Source organism: Sorex araneus, chromosome 1 (assembly GCF_027595985.1).
Source record: "Sorex araneus isolate mSorAra2 chromosome 1, mSorAra2.pri, whole genome shotgun sequence".
Lineage (NCBI taxonomy): Eukaryota > Metazoa > Chordata > Mammalia > Eulipotyphla > Soricidae > Sorex > Sorex araneus.
Genome location: NC_073302.1, coordinates 88573906 through 88597117, shown reverse-complemented (window position 1 = coordinate 88597117; position 23212 = coordinate 88573906). Strand labels below are relative to the sequence as shown.

At 49.9% G+C, this 23212-nt stretch overlaps 1 protein-coding gene across 1 annotated transcript in view; it reads right to left on the bottom strand.

Moving 5' to 3' along the window:
* Positions 1–23212, bottom strand: part of GNA14 (G protein subunit alpha 14) — a 203206-nt gene that overhangs the window by 11427 nt on the left and 168567 nt on the right. Inside the window, exons 3-4 of the mRNA XM_004612962.2 lie at positions 6443–6597; positions 4467–4595 (exon numbers count right to left, since the gene is read on the bottom strand). Coding sequence (XP_004613019.1) covers positions 4467–4595; positions 6443–6597 — 284 coding nt within the window. The remainder of the gene's footprint in view (positions 1–4466; positions 4596–6442; positions 6598–23212) is intronic.

Here is a 23212-nt window from a genome sequence, read left to right as displayed (position 1 = left end):
CAAAACAAATAGCTAAAAATAATCCTAAAAATAAAAGAAGAAAAAATGGAGACTTCTAGGTCTCTGACTTCAAAGTAATCAGCAGGGCACTAATAATTCAAAAGGTGTGATACTAGAACAAAGCCAGATGGAGACCAATGGAACAGACAGAAAATTGTTCATATACATATATATATATATATATGAACAAATATGCCATAGGAGTCTCTTGCCCGCACTCCTGGCTGTCTTCTGTGGAACCCCTCGGAGGGGATGGGCTCCAGCTTCCCTCCCCACCCCGAGCAGAGCTCCCGAGGCTGAAGACCTCCAGAGCTCAGCCACAACCATGCTCAAGGCCCCTCTCCACACGTTCGGATGAGCCTCACACATGAAGGTACTGGCAGAGGAACCCAGGTGTGTGGGACCCGGGGCTGAGACCTCCATGCATGCTCGGATCGGGACTGGGCCTCCTCTGCCCAGATTTCCCATTTTCCAGTAGCTAGGTGGTCACGCCCAGGAACTGTCCCCGGTGCCGTGTAATCCTGTCAACAGACAGCATCCAGAAACTTAAAAGCAAGCTCCTGGAACTGCGAGGCTGCTTTGCGGCCGCGTGATATCTTATAGCCTACTTCTTTCTCTGGGAAAACCTGGCAAACTACTAAGAGTTTCCTGCCCACATGGGAGAGACTTGCAAGGTCCCCACGGTGTATTAATATGCCCAAACCAGTAACAATGCTGGGTCTCATTCCCCTGACCCTGAGAGAGCCTCCAATGTGGCATCATTGGGAAGGCCGAGTAGAGAGAGGCTTCTAAACTCTCAGGGCTAGGAGGAATGGAGACGTTACTGAGACCTCTCGAGAAATTCGACAATCAACGGGATGATGATGATGATGATGATGATGATGATGATGATGATGATGATGATGATGATGATGATGATGCCACAGGAGCTAAGGCCATATCATGGAGAAAGAAGTGTCTCTTTGACAGATGGCACTAGGAACCCTGGACAGCACATGCAAAAGTGACTTAAGTCAGTTTTCCTCCAGGGAGGCAGCTCAAAGGGGTGGAACACATGGTTGTCATTGTGATAGCCGAGGTCGATTGAGCACTGTGTGGCCCGCATAGAATGACCTGGTGTAGCCCTAGTGGCCCCCAACACCACCTCACCTAAACAGCACGGTGAGGCCACCCCAAGCACCAAACAATCAGAACCATAGGTCCAAGTATCACTGCAGTCATCCGCAGGGCCCTAAGCACCCTGGGGATCCCTTCTTGTCCCCTGAAAATAAAGCTAGAATCAGGCCTTAGTGTCCTACGCAATATCACACTCAAATAGATTAAAGACTTGGTATATAATGTACATAGATGAAAACACTGGCACTTTGAAAACCTTTGGGAACTTGCCCCAACAGTATAGGAAACAAAAGAAAAAATAAACCCACAAAAGACTATATCCAACCAAAAGGCTTTTGCATAGTGAAATAAACCACCACTAAAACCAAAGATGCAACCAAGTAACCTGTAGGGCATATTTTTACTTGCAATCATGTATTGGGCAGGGTTTAATAGCTGAATTTTATTAAACACTCACACACCCCAAGCACAAAGAAAAAAATAGGGAGGAGATATGGACACATACTTCCCAAAAGAAGATATTCAGGGGACTGACAGATTAAGAGATACTCATCCTCACCAAGTGAAGAAAAACTCAAGGAGCTGTCAGCTTCACAACAGCGAGAAAGGGAGATGTCAGAAAAATTGAAAATAGCATGTTGGTGAAGATGCCAATGGGCCCCCCTAGGATGCTGACAGGAAGGTGAATTGGTACAGTCACAATGGAAAAGGATATGGGAATTCCTTTAAAAAAGAAACCTAAAAACAGTGTCATATGATCTAGCAATAGCATTCCTAGGCACTTATACAAACATCAAAACTCAAACAGCAGAAAGATACACACAGCCCTGTCCCTAGCAGCCAGGTCCACACTAACCAGGTCAACCTACATGCTCCTTGACAGAAGACTGGACTCAGGACTCATCAAAACACTTCTCATCTCTCAAAGAAGATGAAGTTGTGTCTTTTCACAACATAAATGGAATGTGAGGTGATTATGCAAGCAAATTAAGTCAGAAAACTTAAGACAATGGTTTTTCTCACTTGTGGACTATAAGTAACCCAAGCAAACTATCAAAGCACATCAAAAACCACTCTGAGACTGTGGAAAACAGAACAGAGACCAGAGGGGAGGTGAAGGGGGGTGAGGAGAACAGAGGAGGCCAGTCTGAGGTCACTAGAACTTGGGTCCACAGAAAGGGCAAAGTTGGGCTCTCAAAGAGCTACAAGACAATGACACAATACCATTTTAATTAAAAAATAATGAACATTTGTTGTATTTTAAAAAACAGTTTATCTTATGCAAATTTTAATAAGCCTTTTATATTCATAGTTTTCCTTGCTTAGGGACAAATACTGGGAAAAGAAGGGAAATATTTGAATTCAGGGAGAAAACACTAGTTTGTTCAATTTATAGACCGTGGAAGCCTACCTCTGTATGGCCTAACAGCAAACCTGAAGCCACAAATTAGATGCACAAACTATAGGTGGAACACTTGATGATACTAAAGCTAAAGATATCGTCTATGATTCAATACCATTGGTCAACCAAAATGAAATAAAAATTAGTATATAGGACTATAGAAAATTAAGACACTTCTGCACCACAAAGGAAATGATGATAATAAAAATACACTCCGTAGACTTGGAGAGAGTATTTTTCCACACTCATCTAATAAAGGGGTGACATTCAAGATATATAAAGCACTAATAGAACTTTACAAGGAAAAAAAACATCAAAAAATGGGGTGAGGAGAGGATGAACAGAAACTTCCTCAAAGAAAACACACAGATAGCCAACAGGTGTGTGAAAAAATGCTCTGCATCACTTATCATTAGGGAAATGCAAATCAAAACAAGAATGAGGTATCATCGCACACCAGTGAGACTGGCACACATCCAAAAGAACAAAAACAGCCAGTGTTAGCAGGGGTGAGGGGAAACATTTACTGCTGGTGGCAATGTTGACTGGGTTCAGTATTTTTGGAAACAATATGAATACTTCTCAAAAAAGCTAGGAGTTGAGCGCCTATGTGACCCAACAGTTCCTCTTTTTGGCATCTACTCCAATGGCCCAGAAAGTATTCAGAGATCTCTGCACTCCCTTGCAGCCCTATGCACAATAGCCGAAATCCGAAAACAACCCAAGCACAGATGAGTAGATAATGAAGCTGCATTACATTTACACACTGGAAGCTTCTGAGTGCTTTAGGAAAAGATGCAATCACGAATTTGCTGCTACATGAACGGATCTGGGGAGCATCATGCTGAGTGAAATGAGTCAGAGGGACAAGCACAGAATGAGTTCTGTCACATGTGGGGTGTAAAGAAACAGAGCAGGGAACAGCAAATGGTCAAAGCAACAGAAACTGAGAACTGGTCATCAATAAGTTCATCCCAGTGAGGGGTCGGGAAGAGGGGACACTGGGACAATGGTGGGGGGAAGTGGATACTTTGGTAGAGGGTGTGGTGCTGGAATGTTTCATGAATATAAATCCTATAAATAACAGTTTTGTGGGGCTGGCGGGTAGCACAGTGAGTAGGATGTTTGCCTTGCGCATGGCTGACCCAGGTTTGATTCCCAGTATCCCATATGGTCCACCGAGCACCGCCAGGAGTAATTTCTGAGTGAACGAGCCAGGAGTAACCCCTGTGCATTGCTGGGTGTGACCTCAAAAGCAAAATAATAATAATAATAATAATAATAATAATAATAATAATAATAACTGTTTTGTAAACCACAGTACCTAAAATAACAAATAAAAAATAAAATTAAATTAAAATGTATAACAGACATAAATCCATGGTAGTAAAGTTTAAAAAACACAAACTAGCTCAGGGGATGGGGAGACAGTACAGCAGGTAGGGAGCTTGCCTTGCATGTGGCCAGCCCAGGTTTGACCTGGCACTCTGTGTGGTCCTCCAAGCACTGCCAGGAGTGATCTCTGAGTGAGGAGCCAGGAAAAAGCCTTGAGCATTTCCAGGTGTGGCCCAAAATTTAAAAAAAGATAAATCTCAGGGCTAAGAGAAGACTCACAGGGCTACAGCATGGGTATTGCACACGGAATCCCAGGTTCCCAAACTACCTGGTCCCTGAACATGGCTGGGAGTGACTCCCAAGCACCATCAGGTGTGACAACTTTGGAAAAAGGAAAACTGATGGCAAAAGACATCACTGAGTCATCTTTGCTATGGAGCACAGAAAGGCGAGTCTGTCACCCTTCCAGGACAGGAAATCTGCCCCGTGCTGGGCGTGCGGACCCCACAAGGCCACACAGGTGCTTTGGGAGAGAGTCAGCCCGACGCCATCTGGAGACATCCAAGCTGCACAGGTAGGTGCTTCTGGGGCCCGGGCAGGGAGAGGCTCTCACCGGAAGATGATGTTCTCCAGGTCAAAGGGATACTCGATGATGCCAGTCGTGGGCACGCGGACACGGAGCACATCTTGCTGAGTTGGCACGAAGGAAGGCTTGGCGATCCGGTCAATGTCAGAGAGATAGCTGTGAGATTGGGGGAAACGGCACAGGATTTGCTCCAGAGAAGGTGGGAATGACCAGGAGCCTGGGGACCACACTCAGGACCCCACCCAGTGACCCCAGAGCAAACCCAGCACCAGGCCCCTGAAGAGTGATGTGTCTGCAAAAGCAGCTTCGCAAGCTCTCAGGGAAACCCCTCACCCCGTTTCTTCTGGTTCTGCACTTGCTCACGGCAACAGGGCCGGTGAGGGAGACGGCAGGAGGCAGGGACAGGATGTGGGTCTCTCCGGCCTCTCAGCTGCCCCTCCCTCCCTCTGCTTTCCCCATCCAGAGCATAGAAAAACATGGATGTCAATGGTTGATGCTTTTATTGATGAATTTCTTTCTTTCATTTTATGGGGGTGTGTGAGATTTAGGCCATGCCCAGCAGTACCCCTGCCTCTGTGCCCAGGAATCACTCCCTGCAGTGCTCAAGGGACCATATGGGGTACTGGGGGTCGAATTGCCACCTCCAAGGCCAACCCTACCTGGTCTACTATCGCTCCCGTGACTATCTACCACCCTCAATGAGTGTGTATCTAAGAGAACATAAAAATCCTACAAGCCAATGGAAAGTTCCTCCGAAAAAACAAGAAAAACCTTTCCCCGCTACACTGGAAAACCAGACATCTCTCAAAATAACCCAGAATTTGTCTTGAATTATTTTGGGCTCTATACTGAAGTCCCAAAAGCTTAAAATAGCTCTTTTTTTCTCTGGTAGAAGCAGATACTTGAGAAACTAAACTGAACTGAACTAAAGAAAAGCCTGTCTAAGAAGCAGGTGTAAGTCACACAGTGGACTGGGACTTTGGCCAGAGGGAGGGTGGAGGGTGTGTGCGCCCGAGACCAAGGCAGGGTGGCCGCGCCTGCACAGACACCCCCTCCCGCCGGGCAGGAGGGAGGGCAGAGGGACAGGGTGACAGGCAGAGTGACAGGGTGACAGGGACAGCCCTGCTGCCTCCCGCCTCGCTGCCCGCGCGGGAGCAAAGGCCCTGCGGCCCGGAGCTGGGATCCGCGGCCCAGAGGCGGCCCGAAGGCAGGGGGCTGCCTGCCAAAAGGGGCCAGGCCTCGGGGAAGGTGGCCGAGGACTCGCAGCGGGGGTGGGCAGGAGCAGGACCCTCCCCCCGCCCTGACCACACCTGCCGACGGGCACCTCTGGGAATCCCCCCCAGGAGCGCTGTCGTCGCCCGTGGAATCGCTTTGTGCGGGGAATATCGGTTCGCACCCGCAGGGACTCGATCCTGGAGCTTCGCTCGTGATAGTGTAGGGGGGGGGGGGGGGGCGCTTGGCGCCGGGTCAACCGGGCACAGCACTGGGCGGACCGAGCCCTGGGCCGCACGGGGGTGCAGAGGCCCGCGCCCCCACTAGAGGGCAGCACCAGACCGCCCGGGCCGGGCTTCCCGCACGGCCGCTTCGAATTCTTGATTTTAGCTCTGGGCGCTGCTCCTTTGGACCAGCGAACCCCCAGGGCCGAGGGACAAGGGGCAGGAAAGCTCGAGCCAGGGCATTCCAACACCCGCTAACAGTCCCACCTTTGGGGCTGGGTTTTGTTCTGGCGGGGGGGGGGGGAGGCGGCACATCCAGCAGTGCTCAAGGCTGACTCCCGGCTCTGTGCTCAGGGCCCGCGGCTGGCGGAGTTCCAAGGAGGTAGGCCGGGCCTGCGGGGTGCAGGGGGGCCCCTCACGCCCATACTCCTCCAGAATCCCACGTCTGACCAATCCCACATGGATCCCACAGAACTCCACCCTGGGACGCTGCAAATGTCCCAGTCAGCAAGGGCAGGTCGGGGGCTCCCGGTGCAGGGGGCGCGGCAGGTCCTGGTCCCAACTCACTACTTGGCCGAGTCCGACAGCTGGTACTCCCGCCTCCTGTCGTAGCACTCCTGGATGCCGGGGTCCTGCCACAGCTCCTTGATGGCCTCAGCCTGGTCCCTGGACAGCGCGGAGACCTTGCCCACGTCCACTTCTCTGATCAGCTGGGCGTTCTCCTGCGGGAGACCAGGGCTGGTGTTAGGCAGCAGGGGGGTGCGGCTGGGCGGGTGCCGGGGGCAGCGCTGCCCGCTGGGCACTGCGCAGGGCGGAAGGGGCCAGCCTCACCTCAAGGACAGGCTGTGAGTTGCCATCGCAGACACGGCTGCGGACGGGGGCTGCTGACCAGGTGGGCAGTCACAGGGCCTGTGGTCCTTAGGACTGAGCCCAACACCCCCTCAAAGTGGTAGCCAGGCTTTCTCCCTCCGGGGGAGGTCAGCACAAGCAGTGCTTGGGGGCTGGGGGGACCCTAGAGCCGTTCCCAGTGACACTGTGAAACCAGGCGTCGTGATTTGATGCTTGGGCCAGTGGTGCTGAGGGCTGGGGGCCACTGGGGGCCCCCGGCTGTGCTCAGCAGTACCTGGGGGTGGGGCCATACAGTGCCAGGTCGGGTGTGGGGCCTTGCGTGCCTCTGACCCTTTCCCCGGCATCCCTCTTCATCACTGTCATCACTGTCATCCCGTTGTTCATGGATTTGCTCGAGCGGGTGCCAGTAACGTCTCCATCCGTCCTAGCCCTGGGATTTTAGCAGCCTCTCCTTACTCGTCCTTCCCAACCCCCTCAATTCAAGCACCTGTCTTGAACTACTATAAGTCAGGACAGAGCCAAAGTCTGATTGGTTCTCACAGCCAGAACCCAGCATAGGGCATCTGAACTCTCAGCCTACCATTCCCTCTCTGGGAAAAATTCATTGTGGTCCCTCATGGCACCCCCTCCCCAAATTGCCCTGCACCTTCTTTAAGCGAACAAACAGAAAGCCCCCTCCCTGCACTGCACCTGTGGTGCTCTCGACTCCCTGCAAAGACCAGCCAGCATTCCCCAGGGACATGAGGAGCAGTGGCAAAGCGCAGAGCCTGCATGTTACAGCTGCTCCCTCGGGACAGTCCAGTAAACACTGGCGCAAAGAAAATGCCTGTGAGGGAGAAAGTGCCGTTGAGATCCCTGCAGCACAACTCACAGAGTGACAGGACGCAGCGCTTTTCACAGACCACAGGTGAGGTGGGGTCTGGGCAGGAAACACTGGATCTTTCTTTCTTTCTTTCTTTCTTTCTTTCTTTCTTTCTTTCTTTCTTTCTTTCTTTCTTTCTTTCTTTCTTTCTTTCTTTCTTTCTTTCTTCTTTCTTCCTTCCTTCCTTCCTTCCTTCCTTTCTTTCTTTCTTTCTTTCTTTCTTTCTTTCTTTCTTTCTTTCTTTCTTTCTTTCTTTCTTTCTCTCTCTCTCTCTTTCTCTTTCTTTCTTTCTTTCTTCCTTCCTTTCTTCCTTCCTTCCTTCCTTTCTTTTCTTTTTTTAAAATCTTTAGGTACCATGATCTACAATATTGATGATGATAGGGCTTCACATGGACTGGAGCAACAGCACAGCGGGTAAGGCGTTCGCCTTGCACACGGCTGACCTGAGTTTGATTCCTCTGTCCCTCTCGGAGACCCCGGCAAGCTACCAAGAGTATCCCGCCCGTAAAGCAGAGCCTGACAAGCTCCCCGTGGTGTATTTGATATGCCAAAAACAGTAACAACAAGTCTCACAATGGAGACATTACTGGTGCCTGCTCGAGCAAATCGATGAACAAGGGGATGACAAAGCAGTGCAGTGCAGTGCAGGGCTTCACACAGACAACGTTCCAACGCCACACCCCCACCAGTGTCTGCTTTCCTCCAGCAATGCCCTCACACCTCAAGACATCTACCCTTCTGCATGCCCTGATGGGGAGCTCAGGTCTGTAGACCAGTTTTCAGGCTCTGTTGGCTTTGACCCTTTGTTGTTCCCTTACTGCGCTCCTTCACGTCTGCATAGGAGCGAGGTTGTTCTGTATCTTCCCCTCCCCTGACTTCAGTCAGCACGATGCTCCCCAGATCTGTCCTCAGAGCAGCAACTGCCTGATTTCATCTTTTGTTATCGCCGGAAGTGACCCATTGCGTGTATATACCGCGGGTTCTTTGTCCACTCATCTGTGGTTGCGTGTTCTGGGTGTTCTCCAAATGTGGTCCCCGGGGTTGTCAGTGTCTTTGGTCTCTGAGTGAACCCCTTACACTGGCGGTCCCTTTTTTAAAAGACGTGTTTCCCTGTTCATTTCCTATGAAACTGCTTCTTGCCAACAAGTAGGTAAGACTGCTTTAACAGGGGCCGTCCCTCTTAGCACTGGAGCATGGACCTGGCATTCACGGTTCGATCCCTGGCTCCACACGGTCCCCAAGCACTGCCAGGTGCGACTGGAGCGCTGCTTGGTGGTAACCAGCTCCCAGTACGGGAAAAAGATGGTTTATCAGGGGCGAGAAGCCACACCTCCCAACCTGCCAGCCCACTGCTGAATAAAGCCGTGTCTCTAGTTGGCTGGGTGGCCTGAGATGCCGTGAATATGAGCGTCACAGTGACAACACGATGCTGTTTGTTTTTATTCAGTGTTGGGAGTGCCAACCAGCCCAGGAGCAACTGCCAGCTATTTCCAGAGACCTGAGATGCAAGCCAAGCAAGTGCCCAGCCCCCTTCTCTTCCCGGGGTGCTGCGAACTTCAAGACAAGTGAGCCAGGAGAGCTCTGTCAGGCAAGTTGCAGGGTTCTGGCCCCCTATTCCCACCCCCTCCACACACACACTCCTCTCTCTCTCTCTCTCTCTCTCTCTCTTTCTCTCTCTCTCTCTCTCTCTCTCTCTCTCTCTCTCTCTCTCTCCTGTAAGACAGCTTTTCTATTCAAACAAAGGCAAAGGGAAGGAAATGTCAGATTCTTGAGTTGGTTCAATAACATCAGCCGGGGTCATTCAGAGTGGAAGGACAGGGGCTGGAGTGATAGTACAGCAGGTAAGGAGCTTGCCTTGCATGTGGCTGACTGGGGTTCAACCCCCGGCATCCCATATTGTCCTCTGAGCTCCACCAGGAGTAATTACAGAGTGCAGAGCCAAGAGCAACCCTTGAGCATTGCCAGGTATGGCCCCAAAGCCAGGAAAAAACCTTAGTATTCTGGGGCCCTTGATATCTTCAAGGCATCTGTCAAAGTCAAACCTCTTACAAGCAAAGGGTTTCTTTGCCTCTCCCAGCAACTCAAAGCTCTACAGATAGTATATATGTGTATATATATTCATATATATGTGTGTTTATATAAATTTGTGGGTTTGGGGCCTCTTCTGGCTGTGCTCAGGAACCCCGTGGGGTGCCAGAGATCCAGGCTGGGTCAGCCAAGTGCAAGGCTAGTGCTTTGCCCTCCACCACTGTGTTATTACCTCTCTGGTCCTTGTACAGATGTTTAATCAAGTTTCATGCATCCTGAAAAAATATGCCAACTTGGAACCCGAAGTGATAGTAAGGCAGGCAGGCAGATAGGAAAGGGCCCCTGGCTATGTAATTCCTGGGAAATAATAAAACCAATAGCCCTGAGGCTGCGAAAAGTCCACTTTGCAGTAACAGGAACTAAGGCTTGGTAAGGCGTCACCTGGTACCAAGAGACCGAAGAAGGGCTAGACCCCTCCTGAGAGAAGCTCTAGCAGGAACTAAGGCCAGGAAAGGAATTTCAAAGGGTACCATTGGCCACTCCCAACTCAACCCCCTTGACAACCACCTTAGCAATGCACCCCTACCTAGCTAGAAAGCCCCACGTGGGGCATCTTGAAAAAAACCCACCTTGAACAGAGGAAGCACTCACAGATGCTGCCCGAGCCCAGGTGCTGCTTGTGCCCACAAGCCAAGCCCACGTGGTGCTCAAACACACGTGTCACCCATCTCCCCTCTTGACCTTGTACTGGGGCTCTCTCTGCCCTTGAGGGAGCCCAAGATCTCTCTTGACCACACTATTCTCTCCCTTTGCTCCCCCTGGAAGGCCTAGGACTGACTTTCCTTTCCTGCAAAGAGCAACTCATCACTCCAGTCGGAGGCTGTGGCTCTCAAGAAATCAGGTGGTAGGGACCAACTCCCGCGTGGAAAGGACCAAGTGGACATCAGGTGTGACTCGATGGTCACCTGATGGAGCTGGCAGGGCTCTGGCCTGGGCTACTCAGGCCTCACCTGCACTCTCAGTCCTCGTCTTCCCCACCAGTCACAGGGCGGGAGAGGCTGAGTGGGAGAAGTGACCATCTCTCTCCTCTCTCCCTCACAAGCTGCCCATAAACACAATAGGACAGAGGATGTTTGCCTGGCACGAGGCCAACCTGGGTTCAATCCCTGGCACCACATTATGGTCCCCTGAAAAAAATCTGAGTGGGTCAAAGAAATAGTACATACTTATCCCTGGTTTGGTCCCCAGCATCCAAAGGGTCTCCTGAGCACTTCAGGATTGAGTCCCAAGAGCAGAACCAGGAGTACGTCCTGAGCACTCTGGGTATGGCTTAATACCAAAACAATTAATAAATTCTGTTTTTAAAAGCACGGGTGGCTTTGCCGCAGAACTTGTCCTCGGCTTACTTGGAGCGGGAGCTTGGTCCTCGCAGAGTACTTTTTCTTCCCCCCAGTGTCCTGGGGAGCCACGTTCTGGATAGGACAACACTCTGGAACGTGTAGAAAATGGCATCACTGCCCAATGCATGGCCCAGAAAACAACCCGGGAACAGGATCTGCTAAGCATCGGGTGGCAGAGAGGTAACAGGCGAACCCCACACGGAGCTGCAGGGCAGAGCTCTTTGCTGATGCTTAAAAACAAGCCACACAGTGCCGGGAATACAGCTCAGGAGCACTTCCTGTCACGTGTAAGGCCAAGAGTTTGGTCCCCTCACCCTGGCCCAGCACTGCCAAGTGCTCACTGTTGGCCTGAACTTGACAGCAAGTGGCCCTGCCGCCCATGTCCCCCACCCACCCTCATCACAGACTTACATCACAGACGTGGCCTCTGTTTAAAAATTCAAATAAAAAAAATCACGTACTTGCCCAATGAGTAGGTGAGTTCTTTGAGTCTTAAGGCCCGTTCTGAGATGCGGCGTCCAGGCCAGTATTTCTCTAGGGGGTTGTAGAGCCACAGTGCTGCCACCAGCCGCGTCCTACTCCTTCTGTCCCCTGAGTCACGATTCTCTTAAGTTGGAATTTGCAGATTGTTGGAAACTCCAGGACTCAGCCTGACTCAGCATGCAGGAAGCAATATCATCTGTGCTGGGTCTTTAAGAGGCCACCTTCATTTACAAGATATTTAGCCTTCACTGCATATATCTATGCTGAGCTGGTTGACTGGTTGGCAGGTTTTTATTTGGGGGCCATACCTGGCGGGGTTTAGTACTTGCTCTTTAGGACTTGCTCTTTTTAATTTTTACTTTCTTTTTCTTTTATTGAATTACATGAGAACAGTTACTAAGCAGCTTTCAGGTTTAAGTCTCAGTCATACAATGATCAAACACCCATCCCTTCACCAGTGCACATGTTACACTCCCAAGAACCCCAGTATACCCCCTACCCCACTCCCCACCCTGCCAGTGTGGCAGATGATTTTTCACTTTACTCTCTTTACTTTGATTACATTCAATTTTCGACAGAAAACCCACTATTATTATTTGGAATTTTCCTCCAACAGTCAAACCTGCTGAAAGGCATCATTAAATCATTTGTTTCTATTGTTGATGATGAAGAGCATACGATGTCGGCCACGATAGCGGCTGCACAGTTTTGGAATTCTGGTATCTTAATAATTAAGTCCAGAGGTATTTCTGCAGCAGCCACTGCATTCCGAGATTGGTCTGTGTGCCTCTGGGATCGTGGCTGTTCAGGAGCGGGGGAGCTGTTTGTGGGCGTCCTCTCAGGGTCTCTTCTTGGTTGGGAGCAGGGCCGGTCCTGCCCCCCACATCTCGAGATTAGGACTTACTCTTTTCTTTTTTTACATTTTATTGAATCACCGTGAGATAGATGCAAGTTTTCATGTTTGAGTTACAATCTCACAATGATCAAACACCCATCCCTCCACCAGTGCACATTCCCCACCACCAATATCCCGGGTATAGCCCCCCTTTCCCACCCTCCCCCCACCTCCATGGCAGACAATATTCCCCATACTCTCTCTCTACTTTTGGGCATTATAGCTTGCAACACAGACACAGAGAGCTCATCATGTTTGGTCCATTATCTACTTTCAGCATGCATCTCCCATCCCAACTGGTTCCTCCAGCCATCATTTTCTTAGTGACCCCTTCTCTATTCCATCTGCCTTCTCCCCTCCACTCATGAAGCAGTCTCTCAGCTATGGGGCAATCCTCCTGGCCCTTGTATCTACTGTCCTTGGGTGTCAGTCTCATGTGATGTTATTCTATGTTCCACAAATGAGTGCAGAGATTAGGACTTACTCTTGACTCTGCACTCAGGCCTCACTCCTGGTGAGGCTCAGGGGACCCTATTTGGTCCTGGGGATCACACTTGAGGCTAACTAGGTGTAAGGCAACTGCCTTTAGTCCTGTACTATTTTTCAGACCCACTCAGATTTTTTTAAACTATTCAATCAGGAGGGTTATGTGTATGACTGTGAGTGTGGGTATATGAGTTTGAATGTGTATATCTGTGTTTGTGTGTGTGAGTGTGGGTAATGGGTGAGAATGTGTGTATCAGTGAGTGTGTGAGAGAGTGTATATGTGAGTGTGTGAGTGTATGAATGTGTGTATGAGCATGTGAGTGTGTGAGTGTGTATCTGTGTGTGTGTGTGTGTGTGCGGGCCTGCCATATGCATCCTCCAGGAACAGCACCCTAACCTTTTCATTGACAAACACCAAGTACCTGGAACACCGACTGGCACGGACACTCTTTGAGTGAGAGCTCTTTTGTGGGGGGCAGTGTGATGGTGTCCAAGGGCTTCTCTCTGCTTTGTGCTCGAGTTGCTCCTGGCAGTGTTTGGGTAACCACGTGACACTGGGGATCAAACCAGGACAAGCAGCATGAAAGGCAAGCGCCTTCACCCCTGAACTATCCCTTTTGCCTGAATTAATAAATGTTACTTGAACATCTTAACATTTTGTCAATACTGACCAAATCTATTAACTTGAGGAGCAGGCCATTTAGCAGGATGTAACAACCTGCAGAAATGTGTGCAATTGCACACCATTTTTGAAATAGCTATGGTTTTGTGTAAGAATATACATTGAGGGGCTGGAGCGATAGCACAGCGGGTAGGGTGTTTGCCTTGCACACGGCCGATCCAGGTTCGATCCCCGGCATCCCATATTGTCCCCCAAGCACCGTCGGGAGTAATTCCTGAGTGCAAAGCCAGGAGTAACCCCTGAGCATCGCTGGGTGTGACCCAAAAAGCAAAAAGCAAAAAAAAAAAAAGAATATACATTGAATAACAGAAAAAGATGCCCGAAGCTATAAGAGGATCCCGTTGGCACAGACCCCCAGTAAAGCTAAGCAAACACCTGCTGTCAGACCCCACAGCCGAGACTTGGGAGGCCAGGAAAGGTAAGGCATGGCCCTTTTGGTCCATGGATCTCAGCACCACTCACTGAACTGGCTCAAACACACTCACAAGTGGAAGACCACACACAGACAAAAGCAGCTGATCGCAGCCCAAGCCAAGCTTGAAGTTAACTCAAAAGTAGATTAAAGGGACTGGGAGCATGCACACATGTTAGGGTCCCTTGAGCACCTTGTGGGTGTAGCCCTGGAGGCTCCGGGCATTGCAAGGCAGCCCAGATAATCTCCAATAGCAAAAGGCTGGCACATCTCTGCATCCAGAAGCCCTCACAGTGACCTTCCTGTCCTGATGGCTAAGATTGTCAGGGCATGGGGAGCAGAGGGCTGGGGGCCTTGCTTCTCCACCAAAAGGATGAAAGAGTTGGATGTCAGACTCTAAACCATGGAAGAAAGCAGAAGAGAAATTCTCTATAACATTGATTTCCACAATTTGGAGATTCAACTCCAAGGGCTATAAAAGCCAAAAAGAGAAAATGAGATTCTATCAAAGTAAAAACAACAGCATGGCAAAATGGTCACTGCGATGAAGAGCCATCCTACTGAACAGAAGGAAACAGAAGACTAATCTCCAGTGGGTATGAAGAACTCACACAGGGCCACTGAGAAGGCTCAGCAGGTGCGAGCCAGGCTTAGCATGCTAGAGCCCCAGGTTCAGTCCCTGGCACCACACGGCCCCTTAAACACGGCCAGGACTGACCCCCTTAGCATCACCTGGTGTGCCCCAAACCCTGTCCCCACCAAAAGAAGTCACAAAGCTCAAAAACAAACAACCCATTTTGCAAAATGGGTGCAAGAGTTGAACATAAACTCTGCTAAAGAAGACACACACAATAGGTAAGCGCCTGAAAGTACCCATCACATATTAGAGGAAATGCACACCAACATGACAATGAGATTTGTCCTCAGAACTGAAAAATGGCTATATCAGGAACAAGTGCTGGCAGGAATGTGAAAGAAATAGAATATTTTTGCATACTGTTTGTGGGAATATAAATTGCTCTAGCCTTTATGGAAAGCTATATGGATATATTTTTAATATTCAAAATTTATGATATTCAAAAATTGCTGTATGACCCAGCGATTGCACTCCCAGGCATTCATCTTAAGATCATAAAAACACTGCAGAGATAGTGCAGAGGTGAGGGTGTCTGCCTTGCATGTGGCTGACCTGGGTTTGATCCCTAGCACCCCCGATGTTCCACTGAGCACCACTGGAATAATTCCTGAGTGCAGAGACAGGAATAAACCCCTGAGCATCTCTGGGTGTGGCCCCCTTAAGAAAACCCCTAAGATCATAAAAATACTAAAAAACATGTATGTTTACAGCTCTGTTCCTGGCAGTGCTAGTTTACAATAGCCAAGATCTGGGAACAAGCCAGCTACCTAATGACAGACAGTGGACAGAGAGAATGGGGAGGACGGAGACAGCGGAGTGTTAGTCAGCTGGAAGAAGCGATGGGATCTTGCCTTTTGTGACAACGTGGACATGACGCTAGGGAGTCATGTTACTTAGTGAAATACATTAGGAGGAGGAAGAAATATTGGACAATCCCCCTTGTCTGTGAGATACAGAGACACAGAGCATGGGAAGAGACAAAATCCAGGGAGACACCCCCTAAGACTCAGACAAGGGAGCCGTGATGGTCAGAGTGGGCAGCGCCGGGGACGTGGATGGACTTGGGGAGGCGGCTAGTGGTGTGGGAGCATATGCTTTGGGAAGGTGTGAAACTCCCCCTAAAACACATACAGTTGTGCAAACCAATGTTGTGCCAGTTAAAAACATTTCCAGGGAGGAACAGGCACAGGTAATGGGCACCTCTGAGATTCTTCAGGTTAGTAAGAGATCATGTATGTGAAGGCAGAATATTCATTTCTCCACTTCCTTCCTGCCAACTGCTCTTTTCAACTAAAATTTTCTTTGGAATACAGATCTTTCTTTTTAATTTTCTTTTGTGGGGTGAGGTGGGAAGGTCACCCCAGCTATGCTCAGGGCTTACTCCTGGCTCACCTGGGGGCCCATGTGGGGTGCCAGCTTCATGCAAGGAAAAACGCTTGACCCTGGCACAATCAGTCTAGTCCTGGAATACAGACTTCAGCAGCAAAGCAGTCTCAAAGAAAATCGGGAGCGGGCTTTTGAGGAGAAAGGGCTCGGGAAGAGGGAAGCTCTTTCATGGGGAGTTGCCGAGAGCACTTAACACCAAGCCCAGGTGAGAGAACAACTGACTCCCACATAGAAGACTTGGAGGCAACCGGCATGCACCCCAACCTTTAGTCCTTCAAGGCTGTCATTCGTGTAACAAACTGGCCTTCAAGCCGGGCCACTACTGTGAGTGAAGCTTGCACAAACAGCAGTGACGGAGGGGAGGGGGGACGGGGAGAAGTCTGCCCACCTCTCAAGGGGCACAATTCATACCACCAGGCTCGTGGCGCCACCTAGTGGGAAGCTTAATTATTGTAAGTCCCTGAACGTGCACGCTGGTTTGGCTCCAGCAGAACCACAGGGTTTGTATTTTATCTTTAGATCTATCCCAAACATTCTTATTTTCTGGGACAGAGAATAAGAGGGCGTAAATAAAAAAAAAGAACGAGAGAGAGGAAAGGATATCCTTAGGACTATATTTAAGGATAGCAGAATTAACCATGGGAAGAACAGTTCTAAGTCCAGATTTTAGTTGTCTCTTGGAGTATAAAACAATGGCTGAGAAGCTAAGTTGCTTTGACCAGTCACAGGGATAAGAATTTCCCCTTTTCCCTGAGTGGTCCACACTACCTCCTCCATGCCCTGAGAGCTAGCCAGTTGGCAAGCAAGGCGCAATCCGTGTGGAAAGCACCAAGAGTGCATAGGGAAGCTGGTTGCCCATGCATACAGATGATTTCCTCTGCATACAGGAGTTGGTTCCCGCACATGCAAGATGCGATTTCCTGTGCAAACAGGAGCCTGTTCTCCATGCACACATGAAGGTGTTTTCCTGTGCCTAGCAGAAGCAGTGCGCGTGGCACCATGCTCCCCAGGGTGTGCCTTCATCGGGAATCTGGGCTGTGGCCATCCTCATCCTACCTTACACTTCCAAACTTTGCAAATACGTGTCAATGCTGCAGCACTCCCTTTCCTCGCTGTGGTTAATAGAGCAGATCTTCAAATAGCTCCATCTCCTTTCAGAGAGATGAAAGAAAGAGAATTCCGACAATAGGAAATGAAAAGACACAACCTGAGGACCTGGTTTCCTTATACATCGTTGCATGCAGCTGCCTTTCCAAGGGCCTCTCAGTGATGTTTCATGGGACTCACTCTATTGCTGAGAATGCAAAGCTGCACCCCACCCCACCCCCAGCTCTCAGCCCTCAAACAATCCCTTGCTCTACGTTCTTTTTCCTTTTGGTGTCTCACTTTTTCCATTCTCTTCAATGGCTTGGAAACTCACAAGCACACCACAACAAATATCTGGGTCACAGCTTGCTTTAATGATGTGCTTTCGAAATGGGAGTTTTCATCTGGACGCATTGTTGGTTGTTTTCCCTTTGCAGCAAGAACCCACAGGCACTGCTGCCCAGGAGTGGTGGCGGCAGCGGTGGGGGCGGGGGGGAGCCGGCACCGCCCATGGATCTTGTCCCAGTTCTTAGTCTTAAGATCCTTACAGGGATGTCCCCCGACTTCCTCAGAAGGATCCGTGGAGACAAGAAGGCTACCCCCGTCACCACAGCCCCTTTCTGTGCAGGTGACCAAAGGGTCTAAAGGGGGTGTCGACGGAGAGGTCCACGTGACCTGAGGGGCCTGTGGGAGCCACGGGAGTTTCATGTTGGCAGCAAATGTGGCAGTATGGGAGGCTTGGAGGGGCTCAGCCCGTCTTCCCCAGCCTATTCTCTTTCTGATGGGGCAAGGCTGGCACCACGCGGCCCAGGCGCTGCTGGACTACTGCACAGAATGAACCCAGACACCAAATAGTCGTCAGAGTGTAATCACCAAAGGAGAGTAGGTGGCATGCTGATAACCTCGCTCTTGTGAGGGACAACAAATGCTTTGTTTTTTGTTTTGTTCTGATGTGTGTGTGTGGGGGGGGGGCAGGGGCACCACTGCTGATGATCTGAGGTTACTGGCTCTGCACCCAGGAATCACTCTTGGCGGTACTTAGGGGACCATCTAGGCTGCTGGGGATCAGACGCCGGTGGGCAGCGTTAGCGTTAGCAAATGCCCGATCCACTGTACTATGGCTCCGGCCCAGCAAATGTTTTCTTGAAAGGTGCTTGCCTTTGAGAAGGACCCAGACAAAGTGTCTTTCAGTTGGCTTTAGGGCAGCATCATAGCAAAAACAGAAGTCAACTCAGGAACACGTTAATAGGAGTTTCCCCCGGTTTTTAAAGACAATTTGGCCCAGCCAGGCTCTCTCCTTGGGAGGAGAAAGCAGAGGTTAGTAGCCTGAATGTGTCGCAATGAATCTCAGCCCTGTTGGCGTTTCAGAAGCCCTCCGGGGGGCACAGCCTCTGGCCTTCATGTGGTCGCCACCGTATGGAGCCCCCTGCCCACCTGCGCACACCTGGGGCGAAGTAAGGGGCGCACAAGTACCTGGGCTTGGATTTGGTCACAGCGGGCGGTGCTCGGGACTCCCTCCCGACCCTGCGCTTGGGGCTCCCTCCCGGTGGGGCCCACAGGAACAGGGGGGCTGCCGGATCAGACCCAGGTTCAGCAGCATCTCAGCCTCTGTGCTATGCCCAGGCCCTGAGCCGTGCTCTTAAGGAGGAGACAATGGTCAGTTACAAGCCCAGCATATTGGCGCACAATGCACGGGCGCGGCGGGAACAGCGGGCTGCCCTGCCGCAGGTGGCTGCTCTGGGCACTGGCCCGCGCCACCCTCTCCCAGCCGAGCCCAGCCAGGCGCGCCTGCACCCAGCTCCTGCTACTTGCCCCCAGGCCCTTATTTTTGCTATGCACAGGCCCAGGGTCCTCTCGTCACCCATGCCACCCACCGGGCGCGCCTCTCCCCAGCCCCCAGCCCACCCTTTTGGCCCTGAGCAGCTTGCGGCCCCTTTCCCCCCCCCCGCCCCCGCCCCCTTTCCGGAGCCCTTCCCAACTCCTCCCCGTGGCTCCAGTGAGAGGCGAGTCTGGGGCTTTGATTTCTCCGCCTTCTATTTATGAAATATTAACAATGCTTGATCCCTCGATAATTTCCATGTATTTTTCTTTCCAAATGTCAAATCAGCATCCTAGTAGCCAAGCATAATAATGTGTCCTTAGTCGACCCCCGCAAGCCTGCTAGCAGGACCAGAGCTTTCCACACGCCCCCCCACCGTCCCACCCCCCTGCCCCCCCATGCCTGCCCTGCCCTCTGCCACCCATTTCCACGCTCTGCCCAGTCCTGGGGCTTCACAGTGTTCCTACCCCTGCAGCCCACCTGCTTCTCTGTCCCCCCCTTCTTAAATTCATTCATTTCCTCTTTGCTCTGGCATCTCCCCCGCCCCCCCCCCAAACATGTCAAATGACAGTGAGTTCAAGAGTGTCCTCACCGAGGGGCCTCTGTGAACATGACCTTGGGAGACTATCTTTGCAGCTATGATTTGAGGTGGGATGGGAAGAAGGTTCTCCTGGATCACTGTGTGACGTTCTTCGCAGAAACACGAAAGGACCATGAGGATCCAGGGATGAAGGCGAGAGGAAGATGGGGGCAGTGACGCACCCTCCCCTTTCAGAGAAGACAGCCAGGCCCACCCTGGTGCTGGTGCTCCTTCCCAAGCCCTGCGTCGGGCAGCACGGGAGCCGCCTGGGCCTCTCTCTCGGCCCCTTCTCTGGGCTGGCTTGACACCACCGGTGGAGGACAACTGCTGTGAAACGCACGATGCTTCCAGCTCTTCCAAAAGGAGGAAGCACTTTCTCGAGAAGACCACAGGCCTTCCCTGTATTCCCCCAACTTTGGCCAGGGGACACTCTTCTTACGACCCCTTTTCTGGACACGGCAAAATGGGGAGTTTCAAATTTCCCTGGGAACACCCACTTCCCCCACCAGATCTGTTGTTCCTCCCTGGAGTGCAGGACTGTGTGAAAGTGGGTTCCTTGCGGTGAAGGGAAGCTCCTGAACGGTCTCCTAACATAACCTCGTATTGATTTCAGCTCACGCCTGGGGTTGAAAGACAAAACTCTTGATCTTCCGCTGCTAATAAGACACATGCCAGTGAAGAACACATCGTTGAACTGAATTCCCTTAAATTCTAGGGCCAGGGAGAGTGGAATATGAGAAGCACAACAGTCTGACACTAGCACACAGACTCATTGGCTCCTTGCACGGGAGGACGGACTATGGCTCTCCAGCATAACCAGTGCAATGGAGCAGTTCAAAAGCATGATTTGGACGAAGTCAATAACAAATACTACCCCCCCCCCCACACTGCAGTCTTTCTCGAGAACAGCTAATGAGAATGGTTTGGAATCGGTTGGGGCTGTTTAACAGAGAGGGGAAAGGCTGTTATGCGTAGACTGGTCATTTCTGAGACAAATGCTGACCTTAGCTTGAAAACAACCTTGCAGAGCCGAACAGCACAAAGCCAAAAGAATTAGATATGGGGTGGGGGGTGGGGGGGACACTCCAACCCAAACACCCCAGATCTTTGTCCTTAACCTTTAGCTTTTAACTCCAGCCAAACATTTTTGTCCTTTAGAAAGTGTGATTAATGTTTAAGATAAGGGTGTTCTTGCTGTGTTCTCCTCAGCAGAGTGCAGATGCAGTTTCTCAAACAATAGCAAACGCTATGAGAAATGTCTTTAAAAAATAACTTCAGTGGCGGGGGGGTGGCATAATCATGCCAGATTCAACTGGGTAACACTCCATAGCCCTGAACGCCTCCAGGAAATCTCATGGTCGGAGAACATTCTGGCAGCTGGACAGAACGAGCATAAGTGAATGCCTAAAACTTAGGAAGAATTCTGGGGATTTCTGGCTTTTTGTAGGTGAAAGTGTTTCACTGATCCTTCTCTTCTAAACAGTCATTTCAAATATCAGAAAAGAGACAAAGAAAACAAAATAAATCATTATTTTTTTTCTTTTATCATTACTATACAATTACCTTTACTGGAGATCTAGTTTTGTTTGCTGTTTTTTTGAGTGTGGATGTGAATTACTATGTTCCTAGATTTCACCTGTAGAACTTTAGCTACAAAATCCCTTTGTTCTGAAAAATCTGGAAATATATTCATTTATTTTTAGCACTGTAGCACTGTCATCCCATTGCTCATCGATTTGCTCTAGCGGGCACCAGTAACATCTCCATTGTGAGACTTGTTACTGTTTTTGGCATATCAAATATGCCACGGGTAGCTTGCCAGGCTCTGCCATGCAGGCTGGATACTCTCGGTAGCTTATTGGGCTCTCCAAGAGGGACAGAGGAATCGAACCCTGGTCAGCCGCATGCATGGCAAATGCCCTACCTGCTGTGCTATCACTCCAGTCCATTTATTTTAAAAAACAATTTAATTCTTATATAATTGACATAACGATAGGTCTCATTTCCCTGACCCTGAAAGAGCCTCCAATTGTTGGGAAAGACGAATAAAGAGAGGCTGCTAAAATCTCAGGGCTGAGTGTAATAGAGATGTTACTGGTGCCTGCTCGAGTGAATTGACAAACAATGGGATGACAGTGATACAGTGATAATTTGCATACCATACAATTTACCTATTCAAAAATGCACAATTCACTATGGATTTGATCACTAGCAGAACCCTCAAATTTTCTTTCTTTTTTTTTTAAAGCAACCACAATGGTACATTTGTTTAGAATATGCAAGGAGTTGTGCAACCATAACAATATTCACTTTTAAACATTTTTATATCCCATCAAAGAAAACCTGTCCCTACTAGCAGCCTGAATGGGCTGAATTGTGGTCCCTTCATGGCAAAAGACATGTTGAAGCATGAGTGCCTGGTACATGTAGATGTCATCCCACTGGAAGTGAGATTGTCACAGGTGCCATAAAGTTGAGGTCATTAATTAATTCCTCATCCTTGTAAGAAGAACATTTGGACGGAGACAGAATGCTGTGGGTAGTCGAACACAGAGAGAGCAGGGACTGGAGTGATACAGCCATGAGTAAGGGGACATCTGGGTCACCAGAAGCTGGAAGTAGATTCGGAGGTGCTCATGATGCTACTGCCATCCTGACTGTGGATTCCCAGCATTCAGAAAATGAAGAGAATGAATTCCTATCGTGGGGTCAGAGTGGTAATACAGCAGGCAGGATGCTTGCCTTGCACGTAGCTGACCTTGAGTTTGGTCCCTGGCACCACACGTGCCCCCCTGCCAAGCCTGCCAATTGTGATCCCTGAACACAGAGCCAGGAGTAAGCCCTGAATATTGCCAGGTGTGGCCTGAAAACCAAAATCCAAAACAAATATCTGTCATCACTTACCCAGTTGGTGATACTTTGTTATGCCAACCCAAGAAAGAAACACGGTCTGCACTTTCCCTGTTCTAAGCAAGCAGCAAACACCCACCTCTCCCAGGTGTTCTCATTCTGCAGATTTGTACAAATGGAAGCCAAGAATCTGTGGTAAGACAGACTTGTTTTCCAGCCTGATTTCAAGGTTCATCCATATTGCAGCAATATTGGATCAGGAATTCATTTCTTTCTCCTGCATTGTGTGCCTGTCCCTCATTACAGAGCGTAGGCATCAGCTGATGGTGACCAGCTTCCCCCTTTGGGGCGGGGGTGGAGAATATGCTATGAGCATCATGTCGCAGTTCTGGGGTGGACGCATTTCGATTTCTTGTGGATATATACCTAGGAGCGGGGTTGTTTAGTAAGGAGCTGTCAAACTTTTCCAAAGTAGCTGTCCTATTTTTAAAATTCTCACCAGCCAGGTATGATTGTTGCTTCCCATTTGAAGTCATTTGGCTGAACATAGGATTTTTTTTTAACAGTTCATTTATATTGGCCTGTTGCCTCTGACCTTCACCTGTCAGTCTTACTGGCGTTTCTTTGCATATGATGAGTAGGTTTTCTCTCCTTTCAAGATTTAAGTGTTGTTGATGGTGTATATGGCTGTGGGTCTTCTTCACTCTATCCTTTTTTTGTTCTGGGAAAGACTGGTCACACCAGCGATTCTGAGAGCTTACTCCTGCCTCTGTGCTCAGGGATCACTCCTGATGGACTGGAGGGCCAAATGGGATGCTGGGAGTCAAACCTGGGTTGGTTGAATGTATCCACTGTGCTATCGTCCTGGCTCCCTGTTTATCC